General features: G+C 41.5%; 1 protein-coding gene across 8 annotated transcripts in view; it reads right to left on the bottom strand.

Annotated features, from left to right (window-relative positions):
• Positions 1-25,198, bottom strand: part of LOC105484332 (angiomotin like 1) — a 172,596-nt gene that overhangs the window by 59,100 nt on the left and 88,298 nt on the right. For all 8 annotated transcript variants that reach the window (XM_071075475.1, XM_071075477.1, XM_071075478.1 and 5 more), the window contains 2 exons: positions 23,203-23,352; positions 17,712-18,636 (listed from right to left, as the gene is read on the bottom strand). In XM_071075475.1, the coding sequence (XP_070931576.1) occupies positions 17,712-18,636; positions 23,203-23,352 (1,075 nt within the window). The remainder of the gene's footprint in view (positions 1-17,711; positions 18,637-23,202; positions 23,353-25,198) is intronic.

The following is a 25,198-nucleotide window of genomic DNA, read 5'->3' as shown; positions in this document are numbered from 1 at the left end:
CTGAGGATTAAAACTTACGGAAGCCAAAAGTGAGTTCAAGGAGATATTTAACTATTTCAGGGCTTTTAAAAGGGGAGAGAAAGCTGAAACAGCAAGACACAATAAAAGTTAAACTTTGGGTTAAAAAAAGTAAAATGTTTTGTAATTTTGTTAAGGGTAAATCAATACCTTAAGAAAGTTTCATTGTACTACCCAATTCTTTAGTGCATAAGTGTTTTCTTAAAATATCAAAATGCAATCTCTAGAAAGACCATTATAAATAATTTCTCTTTAATTACAGACAACTTGATCATATAAAGTTTTTCTTCCCCCATAAAATTTTATTTTTACAAATCTTATTATGACTTACACAGACTATTCATGGCATACTTGGACTTTCTGGTGTATCCTGAACATCCTTCTTTCTTAACCAGTCATTTTATTCCAGGATAAAAATTTACCATATAAGATTCTTTCTCATATAAAATTATTTTCCTTTTTAACCTTTCTTGCCAAAAATACCTTTTTATATTTATAATTTTTTTTACAATGCTTTTATATACTGGTTACCATTACCTTGTTTTATCAATAACTTTTAAATAAACTTTGAATTAGACAAAAATTATTTTCCTTTAAATAAGAACACATTTCTTTTTTAGAAAAACATTTTTCTATAATTTATTTAAAAATCAGAAATGACTCAGACATTCAATGAATATGTATTATTTAACTTTAGATTTTAAATTATATGATAAGTTTATTTGTAGGCATTTATTCCACTACATTTATCTAATTAATTGTTTTTTCACCCAGATTACTTATTAAAACTGTGATAGTTATTGTTAAAAATGTTAACCATTTTGTAACCAGTGGAGTTCAGGTTTTCCTAAGAACCTTAACATTAGATAATTTTTGTTTGTTTTTGCCAGTAACTCAGGATTTAGTTGTTTTCATTTACTGGACAATATTGAATTCCTTATTTATCAAATTTTACATAAAGATAATTTTCCTTTGTGCTACATTCATAACTTTATAGCCCTCATGCCAAATTTTTACATCTAGCAGAGATAAATATTAAGCCACTTTACCAATGAATCTAAACAATAATGTATGTTGACAATTCTGAAGCCATTTCTAATTACATTTCACAAATACTTTTAAAACTAGCTTATTTATTAAAAATTTACTTAAGTTTACCCACAAACTTGAAAAAACATTTGGCTCAAAGTCTATTTTTTTCTGATAAAGTGTTTGATTTAAGCACTTTTTCCTTTAAGCCAATTAATTAGAGCTTTTATGTATTTTTAGTAGTGAAACATATACATGACACAAATACACAGATATATTACACACGTAGATAGAAATAGATCTTATAGATTCATAACAACTTTTTTCCTACTATTTTAGACTTCCAATTTCTTGATAACCTGTTTTATTACTCTAGGCAGATGTCAGCTATATAGCACTAAATTTGCATCTTAAAGGACCAACTCTTAGGTGAAAAATCAGATAGTGAAATTTATATTATCTCAAGGTACAGAGAGAAAGAGTCTGGTGGTACTACAGGGAGATTAAAAATGGATGCCAAGTCAAACATAAAATTATAGAAATCTATCATAGAATTGTATAAGGAAACCAGTTTTATTTAGATAGGTAGTTCTAAATTTAGTCTGTCTTTTAACTGGATCTGTGAACTCTGAGCAGAGCCCACACTGAATCCTGGGTCTACAAAAAGAGAACTAGTATAGGGCTAGACCATGTGACACTTTCACAGTGCACTTTTTTTCAAACAAAGACATTTCTCTAGGTGTCTAAACTACACTCTTTCTTACTTTAAACACCCCAGAGTAATCTCTGCTACAATAACTATTTTAGTGCAAAAAAAAAAAAAAAAGAAAAGAAAAGAAAAGAAATGAGGTAATACACTACCAAAGCAAGCAGTTTAAGATCTGAGACCAACATACCTGTTTACACTCTTGGGGTTCCATAAGAAAAAACAGAGGTTTCTCCCCAAAAGGGAGTCCGGTGCCTTCTCTGTTTTCTTTAAGGAATCCTGGGCTATTAGAAACTATTTCAGTTCCCTTATGCAGCAGAGTGTGGCAAGAGAAAGGAAAGAGAGCAGAAGTAAATGGAGAAAACAGAATTCAGTCAACTGAGAAGAGAAAAAAACGTTTTCTCAAAAAAAAAAAAAGAAACATCCTAGGAGAGAAAATAAATATAAAAGCCACACACACACACACAGAGACACACACATACATATCTTGGATATTAGCTTTTAATTGACTGCTAACCATTGAGCTACTTAAGAAAAAAAAACTTTTAAATCTCATTACCATACTTTAGCTAAAACAAATTGCTGATATTTCAAAACTAATACAAATGTCAAACCAGAAAGAGCTTGATTTAGGAACTAAACCCAGGCTGTCGTGGTGACAAAAAATTGGGGGCGGAACCTTAGCTACCTTAGCTACTGAACTGCAGAGTGGGGCAACGGCCATTGCTACTCCAGTTTGGCTTGGCTTGTTACGTAAATAAAGGTGCCCTTGTTATGTAAAAAAAGTCCCTCAGGTGGTCAAAATCAAAAATCTTTCAGGCCTGTGCTGGAGCCTGTAATCCCAGCACTTTCAAGGCAGGTGCTTTGCTTGAGGTCAGGAGTTCGAGACCACCCTGGCTAACATGGTGAAACCCGTCTCTACAAAAAATACAAAAAAATTAGTCGGACGTGGTGGTGGGTGCCTGTAGTCCCAGCTACTCAGGAGGCTGAGGCAGGAGAATCGCTTGAACCTGGGCGGTGGAGGTTGCAGTGAGCCAAGATTACGCCACTGTACTCCAGCCTGGGCGACAGAGCAAGACTCCATCTCCCAAACCAAAAAAAAAAAGAATTTTTTTTTTCCTTTTGCTGGCTGTCATTTTCCTTTTCCCATTTTTTTTTTCAGTTGTGGGAATTTAGCCAATTCAGAGGCCTTGTTCACCATAATTTGAAACTCTCCCTTGGATTTGATCAAATCAGACAGAGCTGGTCAAACCCAAGAGGAAAAAGATGGAAACAACAACAGAAACAAACAAGCAACAACAACAACAAAATAGTTATGCAAAACAAACAATCTCACAATTTATACAATTACTGAGCACTTTAAAGGTAAGGAGAAATTAAGACAAGCTGGTTGTTAAATTTAGCCAAGACAAAACCCCAATTCAGCTACTTAATCAAGGAATGGGCCTCAGGCTGATGACTGCTCTCTACCATCTAAGAAACAGGAAAAATCTCTAACTTGCCTTCCCTGTTGGAAGCAAGCTAAAACTCCAGAAAGGCATTACCTGCACTCCATCATGTAGAAAAACTTGCCTTCCTTGTTGGAAGAAAGCAAGACTCCAGAAAAGGAGCTGTACAGCAAAATAAACTTTGTATCTCGATCACATTGGGGAGATCAGGGATTCTCTGGAGGGGGAGTTCCCAGGCCTCAGCAAATTGTCCTATTGATCTGAGCCATAAAGGTAGCTTAAGCTGCTACCAAGCACCCGTAGGAGATTTGCCAAAGGACAGAGGAACCACCACTCAGAATCCCTTCAGGTTTCCAACTTGTGAACCCAAAAGTATCTGAGACAGATCTCAATCAATTTAGAAAGTTTACTTTGTCAAGTTTAAGAATGCACCCATGAGGCCGGGCGTGGTGGCTCAAGCCTGTAATCCCAGCACTTTGGGAGGCCGAGATGGGCGGATCACGAGGTCAGGAGATCGAGACTATCCTGGCTAACCCGGTGAAACCCCGTCTCTACTAAAAAATACAAAAAACTAGCCGGGCGAGGCGGCGGGCGCCTGTAGTCCCAGCTACTCGGGAGGCTGAGGCAGGAGAATGGCGTAAACCCGGGGGGCGGAGCTTGCAGTGAGCTGAGATCCAGCCACTGCACTCCCGCCTGGGCGACAGACAGAGTGAGACTCCGTCTCAAAAAAAAAATGCACCCATGACACAGCCAATGAATGTAAGATGTATATTGGTTGGTTCAGAAGGGCAGGACAACTTGAAGTGGGGGAGGGGGCTTCCAGGTTATAGGTAGACAAGGGATAACCTGTTGCATTATTTTGAGTCTCTGATTAGCTTTCAACTGAATACACAATTTACATGTGACAGGAGGATAAAAGAAGAGTCACTTATGCCTTAGTCTGGCTTAGTGAAACAATAGGGCAGAGAAAGAATCACATGCATTTGTCAGGTAAACAGAGGGATGATTTTGAGTTGTGTCTGTCCTTTGTTCATAAGGAATTTCCTTGTGGGCAAATTGTGAGGAAAGTAAATAGTTTTTTGTTTGTGTTGTTTTATCTTTGTAGCTATCTTAAGAATAAAATAGGAGACAGGTTTGTCTGATACAGTTCCCAGCTCAACTTTTCCCTTTGGCTTAGTGATTTTGGGGTCCCGAGATTTATTTGCCATTCACAAAAGCAAACAAAGTCTTGATGTGTAGTTCTCCAATCACAGCTGTCTCTCTTCTGCAGAGATTTGGGAAACTCATTTTCCTCTTAATCTCAACCACTGGGTCGCAATCAGGGAACTGCAGGTTAGATACTAAGCATTAGCATGAAACCCCAAATCATCCACATTCCGTATCAAAGGGCTGAGTCAGTCCTCTGAAGAGCCAGCTGCTTCTAACCAGTAACAGTGACATGTGCGACCTTCCATAACTTACAGCCATCCACAGCCAAAGCACTCAGAGCTACCCCCATTCTCCACAGGAGGTCACCTAGCCTTATATTTTCCTTTTAAGTATATTTGCTGAAATGTTAGCGAGCCTGTCAGCCTCTGTATCTCTCATTTTGTAAGTATTTCTCATAGCCAGGTTTCCTCTGAATGCAACTCCTAACAGCTAAATGTCAAACTCTAGAAGACAATTTGACAAGGATCACTTCAGCCTTCCCTACATGGATACGCAGACCTTCACATAAATTGCCTCGGAATAAGTCCAACAGATCCTAACAGAGTAATTAGCCTCAGGCCTTGCTTGGTAACTAAACTCAAGACACTCCATCTGGGCTCAGGATGTATTTCCCAGCTGGATTTCCTTAGGCCTTCAATTTAGCAGCCCTTCCATTTCATGTTGAAATAACTGGGATCAAAGTTCCCCAGGCAAGGTAAAGAACTGGAGAGCTCAATGCAATTCTTTATTCCATAAGTGACTTCACCTTGCAATCATCCGCAGTTTTCAGAAAGGAATGTTATCAGCGGGGACACCTAAATCATCCCTCCTCTCTCTCGCTACACACCCACTGCATAACCTGCCATCTCTTTAGACACAAAGCGTTTCTGCATCTTGGTGAATTTGTGCCCCTTCCACGCTGAAGTGTGTGTGAATATACACGTCGTCTCATATGTACAAAGAGGTCCAACTCCACCACAAGAGTGAAATTCACAATGCCCCGCTTTCACCTCAGGTCACAGGAGCTTCGATCAGGAATGGACACAAAACACCACACATCTGTCACTGAGTCAGTGCTTCCTGCAGGCTGGCTAAATCCTACAATAATACATTTTTCAGGGAAAGAGGTTATCTTGGTAAGAGTCAAAATACCACAAATACACCACTGCTTTCAAATGAAAGGGCAGAAACCCATTCTCACCTCCTGAGTATTCCCCTTCACACTTCACTTAATGTGAAGAAGAAACGCAGCTGTCTCCTGCAGGCTGAGGTGGGCACAGATGAGTCTACAACTCCCTCCCCTCCTACTCAGGTAGCTTCGGGTGGGGCTTCCATCTTTTGGCATTTAACTCTGGGATTTGGAAGTCACTTATGGTCAACTGGGAGCTTATCTTCTCCATCATCTTTTTATGTCATGTAGCGATTACAAGGAAAACCAAGGAGAGAGGCCGAAATCAGGCGATAGTGCTTTCTTGATGCCAGCATACGTCGTCAGTGATGGTGACTAGTTACCTGAATGACAGTGCAGAAAAGGCAGGTTTGCCAAGCTTAAGGGACAGAAAAGAATGGGCTTTTTCAAAATGGGAAGTTTTCTATCAAACAGAGAGCACTGGCCTCACAAATAACTCAGTTACACATTCATGCTAATAAATACCACATTAGGATGGACAAAGTGCAAGCAGGACAGAAACTTCTATTCCTTGGCTCCACTGCTCAGCCAGCTGGGGTGAGTGAGCTCAAGGTTCTGTATAAGCAGATCTGAGCTTAGTGCAAATGAGGGAGAAAGAGTATCAGGAGGGAACAGGACAACTTCACAGAAAATTATACCAGTGCTATGAAACAGCCCATCCTTGGCTTGCAAAGATAATGTTATTGACGGGCCCCTATCAGGATAAACACGTCCTAGTAATGGGGACACAAAGAAAAGGGGAAAAGAGGCTGGGCGCGGTGGCTCACGCCTGTAATCCCAGCACTTTGGGAGGCCGAGGCGGGCGGATCACAAGGTCAAGAGATCGAGACCACAGTGAAACCCCGTCTCTACTAAAAATACAAAAAATTAGTCAGGCGCCGTGGCGGGCGCCTGTAGTCCCAGCTAGTCGGGAGGCTGAGGCAGGAGAATGGCGTGAACCCGGGAGGCGGAGCTTGCAGTGAGCTGAGATTGTGCCACTGCACTCCAGCCTGGGCAATAGAGCGAGACTCCGTCTCAAAAAAAGAAAAGGGGAAAAGAAAGGATGGGAGCCCACACTTATTGATAAACTACTTGTGACTAGAACTCCATGCTCTAATTGTCTATTTGTGAGCCTGTTTCCCTATTAGATTGTGAAATCAGAGAGGAAGCTTACTAGACATCCTGTGTCTCCGTTTCATGGGACTACAATGCCACTTATACAGTTGTTAGAGTCTGATACACAGTAAGCACTGCACAAATGTTAGATGTTCTTACCATGATTATAATTATTATCATTGTATCCCACAGCCCCTAATACAGAGTCTAACACTGGACATTCATGAGAAGCCTGGTAAATTTTTTCTATGATGGCAAACATTTATTGAACAGTTTTTGCAATCCAGCCACCAGGGTATCCACTGCTACATGCATCATTGCATTTTGACCTTTATAGAACAGATATCATTGTCAGCTTATTCAAAAGAAGAAAACAACACACAGGATGGTAACCTGCAAAATATAGAAACATAAAGATGACACAGGCATAAACAAGATTCAGGCCTGAGCTTTCCAATTCCAGAGTCCCTGCAGTGAACTACTTCTCTACACTGGTGAATGCAAAAGGGAAGGCAGCCATCCTCTGGACCTGTGCTCCTGAGTTCTTAACGCTCACCTGCGGCCCAATCTGAGCCATCATTGTGTCCACGCTCTACACCCTAAATGGGTAACCTCAGATAAGCAGGAGGGCTAGCAGCCTGCCTCTGAGTTGTTTTCTCAAACTGGAACTTACATTCAACATTATTATCTGCTCTCAGGCTAATATCTTGCCTACAAAGAGGATTCAACTAGCATTTATTGAAGGTCTGTGCTATTTCCTAGGCACTACATTCCATCATCTTGCTTAATTCTCACAGAAATGAGACAGACACCACTGCCCCTATTTTCATGAGAAAACCCAGGTTCAGGAGGTCAAACAACAGCTCTTTCTCCTTTCTCTAGGAACCACATGAGCTTTGGAACACACAGGAAGTGACTGTTTTTCCCTCTGCTACCAAACTGACTGACTATTTAAATATGTCTGAGCAGGGCTGCAAGTGCCTCTTCTCCCAAGTCCACAGTTATATATGAAAAACCGAAATCATATGAATTTAAAAGCTATGTCTAAGAGACAAAATATAGCCTCCTAGGCTGGTCCTCCATTGTCAATGATCTGGGCTAAGCTTGTCCAATGCGAGTCACATGCAGCCCAGGACGCCTTTGAATGCAGCCCAACACAAACTAGTAAACTTTTTAAAAACACGATGAGACTTTTCTGCGATTTTTTTTTAAGCTCGTCGGCTATTGTTAGTGTTAGTGTATTTTATGTATGGCCCAAGACAATTCTTTTTCTCCCAGTGTGGCCCAAGGAAGCCAAAAGACTGAACACCCCTGATCTGGGCCATGCTGTATACAGCCCAACTCCCAGAATTTGTATCCATTTCTTTCCTCTGAATTTACAACTCTGCCTGAGTCACCCTCACTGGCTTTATGTCATGTTACTGGTTCTCTTAAATTTCTATTTAAAATAATACCACTGAATATTTTATATATGTGTATCTTTTCTCCCTTATCATTAACATGCAAGTTTTCTAAAGACAGACAATTATGACTTACACTGAGTTGGCACCCAATAAACTTTTATCAATTGATTTAGTCCTGAAGCTTAAAAGTAAGTTAGATCATATCTGCTTGATGGGTTTTCAAATAAATAGATAAACCTTCAACACTATATTAAGGGAGAGCTCTCTGGCATTTAGATTTGTTCTGGATATTATAAGTGGACTCTGGAATCATAAAGTTGCCAATATGATAGCATAGCTTGGTGCCACTGCCCTTCTTCTCATGAATTTGAGGTCACAGAAGGCAGCTCAAACTGGAGCAATGACATATTCGGATTGAGGAAACAAGGTCATCAGTAACATCTGATCAACCGTCCATTTGCTCCTCTGCATACAACAAGCCTTCATAAAAAAACTCACGTTTTTACATTATGCTTGCAAATAAATGTGCCTTGAATAAATAGCACTTTACATCACTGTGTTCTTTAATTCTCACAAACATTCACCCAGCATTCACTGCTCTCATTCCATATATGGTATTATCCTATTTTATGAGCATCCAAATCAAGGCTCAGAGGATTCACATGACAAACCACAGAACTCACAGTCTGTACAAGGCAAATAATGGGCCTAGAGCCCACCATATTCCCACCTCATCAGGGTACCCCACCATGTGGGTACAGGAGTGCACTGTTCCTTAATACAGGGTCTCTTTCTTTTATGCTAGGATTGCCCTTCTTTAGCCTTGTAATCATGGACAAGTTTTAACCTCTTCTTCGCCATTAAATGGTGATAATAGTACCTACTTCACAGAGTTATTGTGAGAATGAAATGAGATGATGTGCTTAGTGTCTCTCTTTAGGAAAGCACTTCATAATGGTTAGCTTCTGTTATCATCACACACTGCTAATGGATGACAGAAGACAGGCAAGAAGCACCACCCTTGGATTGCCCTTCCTCTTCGAAGACCATGAGCTAAGAATCACAGTCCCTGTCCCTACAGCCTGTGTGAGGAATCACGGCATGATCCAGCACCACAGAACGCAATGCCATGCACAACCAGAGCATGGTCTGGACTGATGTCGGTGCATGTCAGTACACGCTCTCAGACACAGATTCTCATTCCTTCTAGTCCTACACTGTCCAGACGGTGGCCACTAGCCACTAGGCTATTGGGCACTTGAAATGTGGATAGTTTGAACTGAGATGTGCTCTAAGGGTAAAACAGATATCAGAACTTTAAGACTTAGGGCCAGGCACAGTGGCTCATTCCATAATCCCAACACTTTGGGAGGCCGAGGTGGGTGGATCACTTGAGGTCATGAGTTCGAGACCAGCCTGGCCAACATGGTAAAACCTCATCTCTACTAAAAAATACAAAAATTAGCCAAGCGTGGTGGCACGTGCCTGTAGTCCCAGCTACTTGGGAGGCTGAGACAGGAGAATCACTTGAACCCAGGAGGCGGAGGTGGCAGTGAGCCGAGATCGAGCCACTGCACTCCAGCCTGGGCGACAAAGTGACTCCATCTCAAAAAAAAAAAGAATTTGGAGACTTAGTAGAAAAGGAAAATACCTCACTGAGAGTTTTTAATATTGATTACCTATTAAAATGACAGTATTTTGGATATAATGGGTTAACTAAATTTTTTTAATGTTTCTAAATGAGTTAACTAAACTATGCTTTAAAATTAATTTCATTTGTCTCTTTCAAACTTCTTAAGATGTCACTGCTAGAGAATGTTTAATAAGATATGTGGTTCACGTTACATTTCTATTGAACAGTGAGTGCTGCTCTAGACCACTGTGCATGTACCCCAGAAGGCCTGGTTCTGGAGAGCCAGTTCCAGATTTCAGTGAGCATCAGAGCAACTCATGCAACAGACTAGCTGTTCCCACTCTGTGGTCTCCAGATCCTCAAGCATGAATGGTGATAAGCAAGCCAAACTCAATGTATTAAACTCTATGTTCATCTATAATTAGGCCATCAGGCTAATATGTAATAAAACACAGCTTGTTTGACAAAAATTTTGCAAAACATGGCAGGAAAAGAAAAAAAATCAATGGGTAAACAGACAAAGGATGTAGTAAAGTAATTCATAAAGAGAAAATGCAGGGGCTAAGTACACATTTTCCTATGCAAAATTAATAGAGAAATTAAAATCAAAACATTTCTCAGTTTATCAATATTAACAAATTTCTCAAGATATAATACATATTAGGCTTTTGCCTTTGTAAAAAATAATCCCAAGAAAAAAGACTGCAAGGAACTATTACAAAAGGAAAAAAAGACCAGAAGGAGCTATTACTACAGGTAATGGGACTACAGATTTTTCTTCTACTCTTGATACTTTTCTGTTCTTTACACATTTTCTACAATGAACATGTATGGCTACTTAAAAAAATTTTATTATCTAAATAATACATGTACATTATATATAGAAAAATTAGAAAACATAGATAACCCAAAAACTCAGCATTATTATTTTAATAATCAGAAAAATGTAAACAAAATGAAATTTAAATGAGGTTAAATAATATAGGGCTTCTTGGCTGTGAAGAGGTTCAAATTTGAATTCTGTTGACTCAATAAAAATACTTCTTATTTATATACAGCTTTGCAACTTACAGTATTTTCCTATAATTTTCTGGTCCTTGAAGCAACATAGTGAACAGAGGATTTAACAGTGGTATCTCTGGATAATAAGACTGAGGCCATTTCTATTTTCTTTCTTTTGGGGGGTGGAATGGAAGTTATCTGTATTTCTAAATTTTGTGCAATGAATATGTTTTATTTATCTAAGGAAGAAAATCAGTTATTATGGCAAAAACCACAATTACTTTTGCACCAACCTAATAGCTTTAGGGAAAAAAATCAGCTGTAACATTTAGCAGATAAGGAAACTGAGGCTCTAGAACTTACGCAATTTGCTACCAGAAGGAAGAGCCAGAACCCAAACCCCCTGAATTTTTTTTTTTTTTTTTTGCAAACTCATGGAACTCCCCACCTGGGCCCCTTTGATCATGTAGACACCTTAAATCTCATAACTGTTCAAATGAAGACTCTACTCTTGGGTAAACTAAGATCAGAATCATTGCTATCCAGGGTGGCTACAGATAACCCTCCTGTTTAGAGAAGTCACTCATTTAATGCATTACAGTTGGAATTGTTAGGTTTCCTGAGAAAGTAACCTGAACTTGACCTTAGCTTCTTGAAATACCCAGGCTGCAGAGCCGTTTGTCAGGACACACAGGGCATTTTATTTTGTTCATCCAGCCATAATTCAGCTTAAATACTGGAGAAACTCCTGAGTTCCCATGCTGGTATTCAAAACACATGTTTAGCTGGTGGAATTTAAATAAGGCTCTATGGCCTCATTTTCGTTAAGGGCAATGCATCGTTTTTAATCCAACAGCCCTGGGTCTGGCTTACCTTTTCATCCCACAAAGCAATTCATTTTCATGATTGCATAAACTGCAAATCATAATTCCCCATTTTGGAAACATACACTTACTCCCAAAATTCTCCTCCCTCCTCCAGCCATGTCCAACACAAAGTAAGACAGGACCACCAAACCTTCTTTCTTGTAATACAGCACATTCCAAACACAGAGCCCACTAGGAGTAAGGCCTGTGATTTAGCAAATATCTTCATGCTTGTTCGTGTTTAGACTGGACTCGCTGCACTGCTGAGCTGACAGGGTTCCCTGAGGATAGGCGTTATCTTTAATTTGCCAAATGTACCCTTGGGCTGCCCCCACTTTACTTGTCCCTCCTCCCTGCACTGTCAGTGGGCATGTACCCAGAGAATGTCAGTGCCTCTGACTCTATCTTCAATAAAACCAAATCAGGTTTTCTGGGGGAAAATGCATAATGCATTTTTTAAAGGAAAATAGTGATTTGGGGACTAGGTCATACCACAGGTTCCCTCACTTAATGTATGACACTGCAAGCCCCCTGCCCTGATGAGAAAGAAGGTGGTGGTGATGGCTGTCCTGTGACAAGGCAAGAAGCCTGCTCTACGATAGGAAATCCACAGCTCCTCTGGCTTTGACATCATCTTATATTTTAATCAACCTAGGATAGGAGGGCTGGGCCAAACACTACCATGTCATGCTTTTATAAAATATCTATCTACATACCAAAAAATCAAATTAACGTATTCATAGATGAACAAAATATTAATAAACAGTAACCACTCTTCTCTCCACTTCCGGGAAGCTAGTAAATCAAGTCCTCTATGCTGAACAGATAAGACTGAGCCAAGATAAAGGCCAAAAAGGCAATGCACAGGCTGAGAGAGTGGAAACAGAGCCTTAAGTGTTCTTTTCATTGACAGGAGTCATTCTTAGTCTTTTTCCAGACTGATACTGCCTAAAACACAAATTAGTCTTAAATGAGTATTTATCATCTTCCATAATGGAAACATTCTAATAAAAATGTCTAAAGAAAACCCACAACCCTCCCCCTAGCAATGAAAGCACCTCCAAATAAAAGCAAACCAAAAGACAGACGAAAGCCCACACCCAGAGCTGTCAGCCCCATTAAGTCTGGTCTGTGACAGTCTTCCCAGGTATCAGAAGAAAAAGAGGTATCCAGACAGCTTTCGCCTACAGTCTAGAATACTTCACCAGAATTCTGGTTCTGTTGAAAAAAACAGAAGGTGGGCAGAGCACAGGCTGGACATCACATGTGATATATTCTATAAATCTGATTAGAAATTCACCAGATTTAGTGACCCCAAGTGAAAGCTTAAATCTGTGGCTCCACTGCAAAGTACAGTGGCCAAGTGTTTACACTCGTGGGAGACGCAGTGTGCACAAAGAGTTCCAGGTTTGCACCTGGCTCCTGCACTTCCAAGCTGCAGGCTGTTATTAAGTTAGTTAATCTCACTCTTTAAGCCTAAGTTTTTATTGTATGTAAAAATTGTGATATTAACAGTACCCACTCTTTAGAGTTGTTGTAAAGATTAAGGGAGATGAGTAACCCACACAAAGTGCCTGGCACACAGTAAGTATTCTTCCTCTTGCTACCACTACCACAAAGGCTCCATTGTCACCCGCTAAGCGTGAAGATGGAGTTCTAGAAAATGGACAATCAGAGCAAGTGTTAGAAAAAAACAGATTTTAGTTTATGCTGAATCCATTATAATATACAAGTCTTAAGAACAAGAAACATAAAAAGCCTATTTTTGAGATCAAATAAATCTAAATAGCAAAGCATACTTCCCTCCCCTCAAAATTAACCTAGCTAGTTATAACGAGTTCAAATAGGAAGTTAAGACTATTTGCAGGCAGGGTGCAGTGGCTCACACTTGTAATCCTAACACTTTGGGAGGCCACGGTGAATAGATTGCTTGAGCCCAGGAGTTCAAGACCAGTCTTGCCAACATGATGAAACCCCATCTCTACCAAAAAAAAATTACAAAAGTTAGTTGGGCATGGTAGCACATGCCTCTAATCACAGCTACTAGGGAGACTACAGTGGGAGGATCACTTGAGCCTGGGAGGTAGAGGCTGCAGTGAGCTGTGACTGTGCTGCTGCACTCCAGCCTGAGTGACAGGCATCTCAAGACAACAACAGCAACAACAAAACACTATTTGCCTATTAAATTAGCAAAGATTTTGCAATTATAATGATGTAATAACTAACATGGTCAAAGTGCAGTAAAACAGGCATTATAATATTTTTACAAAGTTTTCTGGCATCAGAAGCTTTTAAATGTTTATTATAATTTACCCAATAATTTCATTTCTAAATAATGATTCCTAAGGAAGTAAGCCAAAACATAGATAATTTGATATGCAAGATGTTGTTCACTCTATTATGGAGAAAATGGTGTAAATGGTATACTTTATGACACATAATACAGCAATAATAATGTTGGTTTTGAAAATATAAAGGATTGAGGAAAAAAGCTTGTGATACAATGCTATCTTTCAAAAGCTAGGATACTAAACAATATAATTTATGATTATAATGTGAAAAAATTAATTTGTACAGGAAAAATGTTAGTGGGTGTATTATGATAGTTGGATATTGTAAGTAATTTTTCAGCATCTCTAGTTCCCAAATTTTTTGAAATATGGATAGCTTTCTTTGGAAAACAAATATACATGTTGACTAATATATTCCAAACTGCTTTGATAAAAATCAGATCATCCCTTGGTATTCATTCATGCATTTGTTTCCATTAACAGTGCAGATTGCATAAACCAAGTCACTACTTCTGTAAGTGGTCTGTTTCCACAAAGAGTCAGAATTAATATCCAAATGCTTGCCTTTGCTAGGGGGTGAGGGTGGTCACAATTCTCCACAGTAACAACCTGTCTAATTCCCATCTTGTCCTCATTCTTATCCATTTACACTTTCAGGTTGAGGAAAATGTATAGTGGAACAAGAGGAAAACCAGAGCCTTCATCCATAGCCAGCACATGTTCCCTGCAGGCCTCTGCTGCCTTAGCACTCCCATCCCCACCAGCTACAGTAGCTCACCCACATGGGCCAAGGTGGGTCAAGTCAACGAGGTCAAGGCCTCATCTCCCAGAGAGTTCCCATGAAAGGAGCCTAAAGGGCCTTAACAATCATCTACCAAACATCTCCATCTTTAGGGCATCAGAGCAGGTGAGAGAATTTGTAAGCTACGGTGAGTCAAGAGTGATCACAAAAAATTTAAATTCTTACTCTTCTCATAAGTTCTATCACTTGTCTCTTTGGAACTTTCTGCCTCTAAGCAAAAAGGAGCAACGTCTCAGCAATGTAATGGGTTGGACCAAACCACTGAATATTCATTACACACTGAGCCCACGTTTGTAGCACCAGCCAGGGAGATGGACTCCATGATCTCCATCAGAGGCATCTCCTTCTAGTCCAGGAGTCTATGTGGTTGTATGTATGTACACAATGGCCTGCAGCTTCCTAAACCATCATGATCAATGACAAATAAGATAACCCTTTAAGTACAAGATAATGTGTCAGTGAAATGAAAGGGGCCCTACTTGTCTTCTGGGTCACAGGTAAGTTGAACATCACACACTGCTGAGTTTTAGGTCCAATCCTTGGAGTTCGGGCCATGTTAAATGTGTTTGAAGCAGGGCTGGTGTGGATGCAACACTGTTTACCCAGTCAGCCAAGGGCTGCACCACTGGAGCCATGCTGGCTAGCCATGGCCCTGTTCACAAAGGGGCCTTGTGGCTCTGGGGCCCAGCCTCAATGGCCTGTCTGTTACGTCTCCTGAGACATTTCATGCGTCATATCAACCAGCTGCCAAGCCTGGCAGTCAGCTCAAATCCCTCGCACATTTCTTCTTCTTTCTAACGTCATAACTTTGAGACAAATGACCTCCAAAAGTGTTCCCCTCCTCCCCTGACCATTTCTCCCACCTCACATCACACCTATTACCAAATAACAAAAGGCAAAGTGATCCACTGTATGCATTTTATGGTATGTATATATTACTTTACAAAGAGTAAAGCAAAGAAGAGGAAGGGGATTTCATTTCAGGACAGTTTCCCCTCTATCACGCTCTAGAAGCTGAGGTAAATTATCGGGAAAAAGGGTGAAATACAATAAGCCAAACTCTGGTATGACGGTGGAATGACATCATGGCTTATTTTAAACACCTGTGGTAAATCATTGTGATGCGAATACGAGGGGTTTGATCATTTATGACACAAGGAGCTATAAAGGGGGAAGAAGAGCCTCCTGGGTCCCATCTTGGATTCCTGGGAGGAGTCGGGTTATGCCCACTTAGGGAGAATGCGTTCTCCTGCCTGGCCAATATCTCACAGTTGGTTATGCTGCTTCCGAGCTGGCATTCTCAGCCTAATGTGGGGAAACGTGTCAGTGCTGGGAAGCCAGTGGCAGATCAGGCCACTCTCCCTCTGCCAAGCTCCAGCCTCTCCTTTTTCAGAAGATGTACAGCCAAGGTATGTCCTGCACATAGCCACTGAGGTCGTTTGGGGAAACCCTGGCTTGTTCAATTTAGAAACAGATAAATAAAGCCCTTCATGAAAATGACATATCCAATAACAGGCAGTGGCCACGTGTCTTCTCTGTTCATGTTCCCTGCTCCTCCTTCAAAGTCAGCAACATCTAAACACTTCTGACTCCCAAAGTGTCATCTTCAGACCCAGTTTATCTCCTGAGAGCTTGATTCGTAATTCCCTTATTTCCATCTTCCCTGTTCCAGAACTTCTGTATCTAACCAGTCCCTAAACCCTGTCAATTCTACTTCCCTACTTCTCTTAGCACATAATGCTCCTCTATTCTCACTGCCCAAGCTTCAGCCACCCTCACCAATTCTGATCTGGACTACTGAAAGCATCCTGGAGCTCCTTGTGGCATCGGTCTCCCTTCCCTCTAATTCATGCACTGCCACCAAAATCAGCTGTTAGACATCCACATACCATCCCTACCTAAGAATACCGCTTTTCCCAATTGCTTATGGATAAATTCTAAATTCCTTAGTATGACACCCAGAGACTGTCATCACCAACTTCCCTGTCCAAACACACCTCAACCAAACGGGTCCCAACTTCCCTGTCCAAACATATCTCCTGTCACTTCTTACCATACCCTGGCCCACCAGTGCTCTGCATTATTGCCACTCATTCAGACAAAAATCCTCATGACATCTTTGTCTGAAAACACGGCACTCCCTCGCACAGCACATAGTGCTACTTCATCTCTACCCTACAATTCTGATTTATCCTTCAAGTTCCAACTCAAATGTCACCTCCTCTGGGAAGCACTCCCCAACCCCTCTAGTTGTGAGTTATACCATCCTGTTATCCTAGCATTCTCTGTCCTAGAACAGCACATTGCATGGCAATGATCTGTTCAGATGCTGGTTTCCTCCAAGATAATGCTATAGGGTCCTGAAGGGCAGGGACCCCATCTCTGAACCAGGAACAGGGCTGTAGAGTAGAGCATACACTCAGTAGGTGCTGCTGAATCCATCAATCAACTGGAAGAATACAAGTGAAGGCTGTAGGGAGAATTAGGGCAAGGGAATGAATAGATTTTGGCCATCAGGATACTTGAATGTAGCCCCCAGTTGCCTCAGAGTTCTGTCTATGAAATTCATTAATCTCTCCAGGCTTTAATTTCTCATCTGTTGAGTGAGGGATGGCACTATGTGATTTCTACAGTCCCTTTAACTCCTCCATTCTAGCATTCAGACTACATTTTCCTTTAAAATCTACAATGAAAAAATCCTCTGGTAATAATATGTTCCAGGAGTTTGGACGGTCTACACAAAGCCACTGGAAAATTGCTACTTTGCCAGGCCACTAGGCAGAGCTCCCAAGGATGGCTAACAAGTGAGGTCCCTTCCCTAAACCCATAAATCCCCAACTGCCTGCTGCTATGGTTGGAGAAAATCTCCCAGTTGCCTTCTACTCTATTTCACCCTATATATTCTGGCCACAAAGTGTTTTATTAAATACCATACACAAGGAAAAGAAAAGCCTGATGACAAAAACCTAATCTGCTCTGAAAATAATAAATGCTAATAACATGACTGCTGAATTTGGAAAGCCTCTACAGTTGATAATCACCTCGTTACCCCATATTCAGGGGGTGGCTGGTACCGCAGGACGGCCACATCTGTTCTCACAGGCTGAGGAGCAGGGTAGGGCTTGACCATCTCGTGGAGCATCCCGGGGTGCTGGTCACCATAGAAAAGTCCGTGCTCCTGGGTCTTGCTGACTGGGGACATCATTTGCTTGGTCTTGAAGGGGTACTCAGGTGGAGGACCCCGAGGGTCCAGCACTTTACCTGCAGGCTGAGCAGGGGAGGGACCCCCTCCTGCTTTGAAGCCCTTTCCATTCCCCGAGCCAGGATGGTGTTGCTTGGCCCCATTCCTCTCCAGGGACAGCTGCATGATTCTCTCGCTGAGCGAGCGGACGTGACCCTGCTTCAGTTCCTTCAGTGCCTCGTCCTTATGCGCCTGTCCACTGTTGGCACGGTTCACAGTGGGCCTCCCCTCAGTTCGGGACTTCTGACTGGTGCCCCCTGCCATGTAGTAACCATGGCCCACCGCCCCCTGCTGCTGCTGCTGCTGCTGCTGCTGCCCCCTGAAGAACTGCGACTGTGCTTTGGCCTCCTCGTAAGTGGGCAGTTCCTCATTGTTCTGCTGAGGCTGCGTGGACCGGACCTGTTTCTCCATCACCGTATTGTCCACCTGGTGTTCTTGACCCTGCGGTTCTTGGCGTGCTGACTGGTAGACCATTTGTGGGTCTTCTTGAGTGAGGTTTTCCGTGGAAGAAAAGTTGTTTGTAGGGTGGGCTGGTCCTGCACTCCCTGTGGCCTGGTGCTGAATGGCCAGCAAGTTCATGTTCTCGGTTGGGGTGCCATACCGCAGTTGTTCCTGGATCAGCCGCTGCAATACTGTTCCAGCTGCCGCATCCTCGGAACCTCTCATTTCCACCTCTGAGATCCTCAGGAAGTTTGGGGAGTGGCAGTTACAAAGAGGATCTTCAACTAAAAGATAAACATAGGAAAAAATATATCAGGCAGTTCCACAGGAGATACACGCCTGTGGCCATGTGGTACATAATTAACATTCTAACTACAGCAAAATTAAAAATAAGATTTCAAATGCACCATCACCTCCATGTACCTGGCAATGTCTCATGGAGTTTTCTCCTCCAATTTAGAGTGAGTCTACTATTCCCCATTCCCTCTCCTCTGCTTCCCCCCTTCCACTGTTCGACCCCCCCTTTCCTCTGATCTCCCCACTGGCCCTTTCTCTTCATCACATAAACATACCCAAGTCTTTCCCATCTTAAAAAAAATACAAGAGAAAACCAAATCAAGCCAAAAGAAACCACCTTTTCTTGGCCCTCCCATATACCTCTAACTACCACCCTGTATCTCTCTTTTCCTTCTCTTCTAGTTGTCTTTGGTAAGTACCCTACACTTGCTGTTGTCTCCCCTTCCCAAATGCTCCATCCGCTAACCTCCCCACTGTTCTGATCAGTAACCAAATCCAATGAGAATTTTCCAGCTCTCATATTATGCACTTAACCTTTCTGAAGCATCTGACATGGTTGGTCACCCTCTTCCTGCAATGCTCTCCTAATTCGGCCTTCAGGTCACCCCACCTCTTGGTCCTGGCTCTTGCCTCTCTCTATGCACCATCTCTGGCTCCCTTCTCTCCACCTGTCCTTTTAATTCTGGTGTTTCCCACAGCTCTGTCCTGAGTGCTCTTCCACCTTTACACGTCTCCCAGTGACATCATACCTACCCCTCGTCATCAGCTACTGACTCATGACCCATACATCTACAACTGCCAGATGATGGCCCTGAGTCCTTCTAACTTAACATGTCTTCCTCACCCTAAATGTCTTTACCCATCCATCCCAACCCCTGTATTCCCTGCCTCATCTACTTTCTGTCAAACCAGAAAACTGAAGGTTTTCCAAAATTCCTTCCTCTCCCTTAACCCCAACATCCAGACAGTCACTGCCTGTCCATTTGACCTTCTCAACATCTCTGCCAACCCTCTTTCTTATTCCTGTGCCAATCTCCAAGTTCATCATTAATAACTTCAATACAAGGACAAGAACTACTTTAAACATGTATATGATGTGCCAAGTATTGTACTAAATTCTCTCCATGTGTTATTTCATTCATTCCACATATGACACTAAGAGGTAGATACTAATTCCCTCAACTTACAGGTGAGGAGAGAGATTCACAGAAGGTAAATCACCAAGGCCACCAGGCAGGAAGAAGCAGAACCAGGATATGACACCAAATGTGTGTTCATTCCGCATTACAAGTTCTCGGCATCACATACCCAGGTCATTCCAATAGCCTCCTTATCGATTTCCCTGACACTCGTCTTATTCCCACTTCCAAACCCACCCCTCTGACCCCAGTGTATCTGGCACACTACCTTGAAAGATTGTTCCAATAGGTAAATCTAATCATGTCACTCCTCTGCACCAAAATTCCTCAATAATCAATTACAGGATGAAACTGACATTCTATCATATGATGTAGCAGGTACTACCTACCTATCCAACAACATTTCATGCTGCTCCCATCTCCCACTGGCAAACCTTTGGAGTTTAAGCTCCAGCAACACTTATGTATATATAGTTTCCAAGACATGTTAGCTCTCTCCAGCCTCTGGACCTTTGCTTGTCTTCCCTCTGCCTAGAAAGACGCATCTTACCATGTCTCTTGGGAAAATTCTTGGACAAGTGATAGCTCCAAAGCTACCTTCCGAGTAAAACCTTTCCTGCTGCAGCCCTGTAGGCCTAAGCCTCTTTCTCCAATGTCCCTACTCCATTTGTATATATCTTCATTGCAGCAATTCTCACAGTAGATGGCAATTATTTATTTATACAAGACTCTAAACTCCTTAAAGGGAAAGATCATGTCTTCTCATCTGGGTCTCCCCAGAACAAAGCCCAATGACTGGATGTCATAGGGGGTCAGATATTTAACCAATAAAAGAATACCTGGCCGGGCGCGGCGGCTCAAGCCTGTAATCCCAGCACTTTGGGAGGCCGAGACGGGCGGATCACTAGGTCAGGAGATCGAGATCATCCTGGCGAACACGGTGAAACCCCGTCTCTACTAAAAAATACAAAAAAAAACTAGCCGGGCGAGGCGGCGGGCGCCTGTAGTCCCAGCTACTCGGGAGGCTGAGGCAGGAGAATGGCATAAACCCGGGGGGCGGAGCTTGCAGTGAGCTGAGATCCGGCCACTGCACTCCAGCCTGGGCGACAGAGCCAGACTCCGTCTCAAAAAAAAAAAAAAAAAAAAAAAAAAAAAAAAAAAAAAAAAAAAAAAGAATACCTACATGAGCTCCATGAAATAAAAAATTTAGCCCATTCCACAACAGGACTATTAAGTAGTGCATTAAGGATATTATTATAGCATTATGGAAGTAAAAATTCTACCACTAACTACTGGCATGACCTTAAACAAATTGCTTTCCCTCCCTGAGCCTCAATATCCTCCTCTGTGAACTGAGAGAGCTGAACTAGATCATCTCTAGGCAGCCTTCACTCCTACAAATTCATGTAATGATGGCTCTATGTTTTATATGTACATACGGCACATCATTTTCCCAAAACAGTCTTTCTTCCCCAAGTTCATCTTTTCTTCCTATAAATGAGATTCTCAAATATGAGTCATCCAGAGAGAAGTGTCATATTCACTTCTGACCTTTTTATCCTTTGCTCTCCACATTTAATCAACTGCCGAGCTCATTTTTCTCAGTCTACAGTGAAATAAGAAAAAAATGAAGGTGGTGTGATATATATAAGCTGTGTGTGTATATATAAGCATATACACATGCTTATATATGTATATTAATACATCTATATGTGTATGTAAACAGATATATGCTATTAGAAGGTTCATAACTGCCCTTTCTGAAGCAATGGACTGTCAAGAATCACATCCCTCTTACTTTTTCGGTATTAAAATATGAAAAAAGGTGACAGCAGATGACACTGTTACTGCCCTTGCAATAGCAAAATACTGTAACTCTGTGATGGACCCCTAATTTTCATTAAGAAATGTCACATTTGTAAGAGTTACAAATCACAACCAAGCCCTAGTTTCTACACCAACAAGCTCCCCCATCCAATCCATTCTTCCGTGCCCTCAGCCACTCTCTGGGTTCCAAGTCTCCCTGCCAGCCATTTAGACACCCTGAATGGCCTCTCAATATCTCTTGTCCCTGGCTCCTTCTCCTTTCAATCCATATTGTATTATGACCTGCCTTCCTCTGCCAGATTCAGGCTCCAGAAAGCAGAGAGTTCTGTCTGTTATATTCATGTGTTGCCTCCCCAGTGCCTTGAACCCTGCCTTGATACACAGAAGGTGTTCAGGACATGATTGTTAAGGAAACGAAGCGAGTATACAGACTGGTTCCTGAAGCTCAACTTTGATCATAAGGCTCTCCCTGTCACCCTTACCCCCAAAATCTCAGTTCTGTGGCTTCTCTGAACCTCTCTCCTCTGAAAATGGAGAAACTTTCATATCTGCCTCATAGGAATGTATGTGAAATAAACTGAAATTTATCCCTTACCTTCAGAGGATCAATACTGTAACTGAGATACAAACCCAAAGTTCAACAGCAAAAAAATTTTAAACAATAAAAACAAGCTATTAAAACTCTACACAAGATGAATTGCCAAATATTTGTAATAAACCATTAACTACCCAAGGAAACATAGATCAGTGTGGGTTGGACTGGTCTGCTCATTCACTCTACCGTATTTCCTGAAAACGTGTTACAGTTCAGGCATTGGGACAGGTGCTGGGTTACGAGAGTAAAGAGGACACAGTCCTCCCCTCGGGGTAACTGATCTGAAAGACTTAATGGAACAAGCACATTCAAATAGGAATAAAATTTTAAAATAAAATGAATAAAACTTCAAATAAAAATATATTTCCAAAGGAAAATGATATATTTGGATGAGTAATAAAGGAACAGATCTCAACAAACATGAAAACTATTGAATTCCCCTTTCACTGAAGAGAGAGATGAGTTATATGCACATTTAGCAAGAACCATGACATCCTTCCCTAAAGTGGTTTAAAGATTCCCTCACAGTTTAACCAGTCTTAAAAGCCCTCAAAAATAGATAGGAAGTTTTTACAAAGGAGACAGCTTCTTCCTTGCTATAGTTCTGAATTACTTCTTTTAACTTCTAAATTATTTGCAAAAAGAGATAAAAACGAAAGCAGAGAAGGAAAAAAGAAATGAGATTCTGAGAAAGGGGAGAAAAAAGTATTTAGGAATCAGAGAAAAACGGGAAATAAGTGGTATAATTCTGAAGTTCCTACACGTTTAGGTATGACGCTCTCAGAGAAAATCACATATTAGAGTAAAACAGTCTATTAACACCTTAGCAAAAGATGATTAAAAATAAGGCATCTATCAACAATCGATAATCCAATATGATGATTTTAAAAACAAGATTAGAGAATAAACATCTGAATTATAAAAAAGAGCTAAAGATGAGAAATGTAAGATCATTTTGCTTTTCCAACACAAGTGCCAGTAAAAGGACTTACCAACTTTTTCCCTGATGCTACTGGTTGCCGCCACCGTCAAAGCAGATGTTTCATGCCTCCCAGAATAGAGCTGAAAGTCTGGGGAAAAGTAGGTGGCGTCTTCCAGAACCTGGACAGGACTACTGGGGCTATAACAAGCAGGAGGGGAGCCTGGAGGAAAGAAAGCGAAGTGAATATGAGTGCCAATCAAGTCCTCCTTCCTTCCTGCATGACTCACAAGAACCCACCAGGCATTCTCCCACAGCGTTTCAACTTGGCCGAGGGAGCTCTGTCTTTTTGATTCATAAAATTCCAAAGTTACTATTCAGAATTATCACAAGTCCAGCCACCCACCAAAATGACCCGTGAGGTCAACATAACAGTCCTCAAGACACACTGAGTGAAGGCACAAATGCTCTAATGCTCTCACACAACCTGGCAGCAGCACCAGTGAAAAGTCAAGCCCTTTGCGGGACTGAATGTATCACAAAATTCTGAATGGTCAAGGTTGGGGACAGAAGGGAGGGAAGCGGGGAGGCCACTGAAGGAAAGCTAAAATGGGAAGAGCAGCTGTCTCTCAAAATATATAAAAGATACAGAGAGGAGTGGTCATTCTGCCACACCATGTGTTAGCAAGAGAATGTGCTCTCTGCCCCACTCAAAGACTTCTGGAGTCTCATGTTACAATGTGGAGCTGGGGCTATGGGGTCTGGTCTTCTGCCAAGCACTGGCCTTTCAGCTGCAGTTTATCTGCTTCACATACAAACTGGAGTGTGCTTCCTGTTCCAATTAAACGTGACACTGTATTCAGTCCTTCAGTCACTGAACATGAGATAGTACTACAGTAACACTGATACCACACACACAACATCTGTGGGAACATTCGGCAGGACGGGCCCAGGCTGTTTTCCCTCTCTGCACTGATTCCTCTGCGTGGGCATCAAGTTTAAGGCTCTTTTCAGCTAAAGTAACTTCTTTTACTCTGGGGAAAGAATCATAGTACTTTTTAAAAAACTGACATCCTTGCCCAAAAGATAACTTCATTAAAAGAAAAATCCTGTTTTTCAGCTATGGCTTCCAACTGGTAATTTGAAATTTCTCACTAGGTTTGTTATCTACCCATTTCCCACAAGGCCATAGTTAGTAGTAAGTGACTAATTATTGATCCAAACGACCATAAGACAGGAATGTCCTCATCTTCTTCCGGAGTGTCTTTGCCTCAACATACGAAACAGTATGTGCGTGCGTGCTCACATGTATTACAGGCACATTTTGGACTAGAAAGAAAAAGGATTCTGACAACAATTTTTTTTTCTTATATATTTAAAATAATGTAGTTGTAATGCCCACTTTAAAGATGAACATAAACCGAGTATGAATGATACTATATGAAGATCAGTCTAAGACTTCAGTTCCAATGCATTACAGTATCTGCCAGCCTTCTCCTTTTGGCCAACCTGGAAAAACTAACCTGAAAAGAAACTCAGCCCCTTTCTGGGCATCATCCTCTACATCTATAAATCTAGAAGTCTAGGGCTAAAATTAGGAATCACGGATGACCTGGATACGAAGGCAAGTCCTAATCTGGCTTCCTCTTTCAGGCAGGTGGAAAAACGGTGGAAAACGAAAAAGATACAAGGTGCAATTCTGGTGCACATTAAAATCACCTGAGAAACTTTAAAAATCTCTGTACCCAGGCCCCACCCAGACCTATTCAATGAGAAGCTCTGAGGATAGGGCCCAGGCACCTGTATTTTGTAAAGCTCTCCCAACGGTTCCAATGTGTAGCAAAACTTGGGAAGCTCTAAGCAAGAAGGAGAACAACAACAACAAAACCAAACCACAAAACACCTTTCTGTGCCTTCATCCCCATCCCTCTCACCAAATCAGAGTAAGAGAGGAGTTGAGAGCGCATATGCTTCAATCAAAGAAAGTGTGGTGTTTTCTTAAAATAGACACTGAGTCAGAAATGCCATGTGCCAGCATATTACAACTTCGGGTGATTCTATCCACTCAC

This window comes from Macaca nemestrina, chromosome 12 (assembly GCF_043159975.1).
Source record: "Macaca nemestrina isolate mMacNem1 chromosome 12, mMacNem.hap1, whole genome shotgun sequence".
In the NCBI taxonomy this organism is placed as follows: Eukaryota; Metazoa; Chordata; class Mammalia; order Primates; family Cercopithecidae; genus Macaca; species Macaca nemestrina.
The sequence above is the reverse complement of the archived record's forward strand: the minus strand, read 5'-3'. Positions and strand labels throughout refer to the sequence as shown.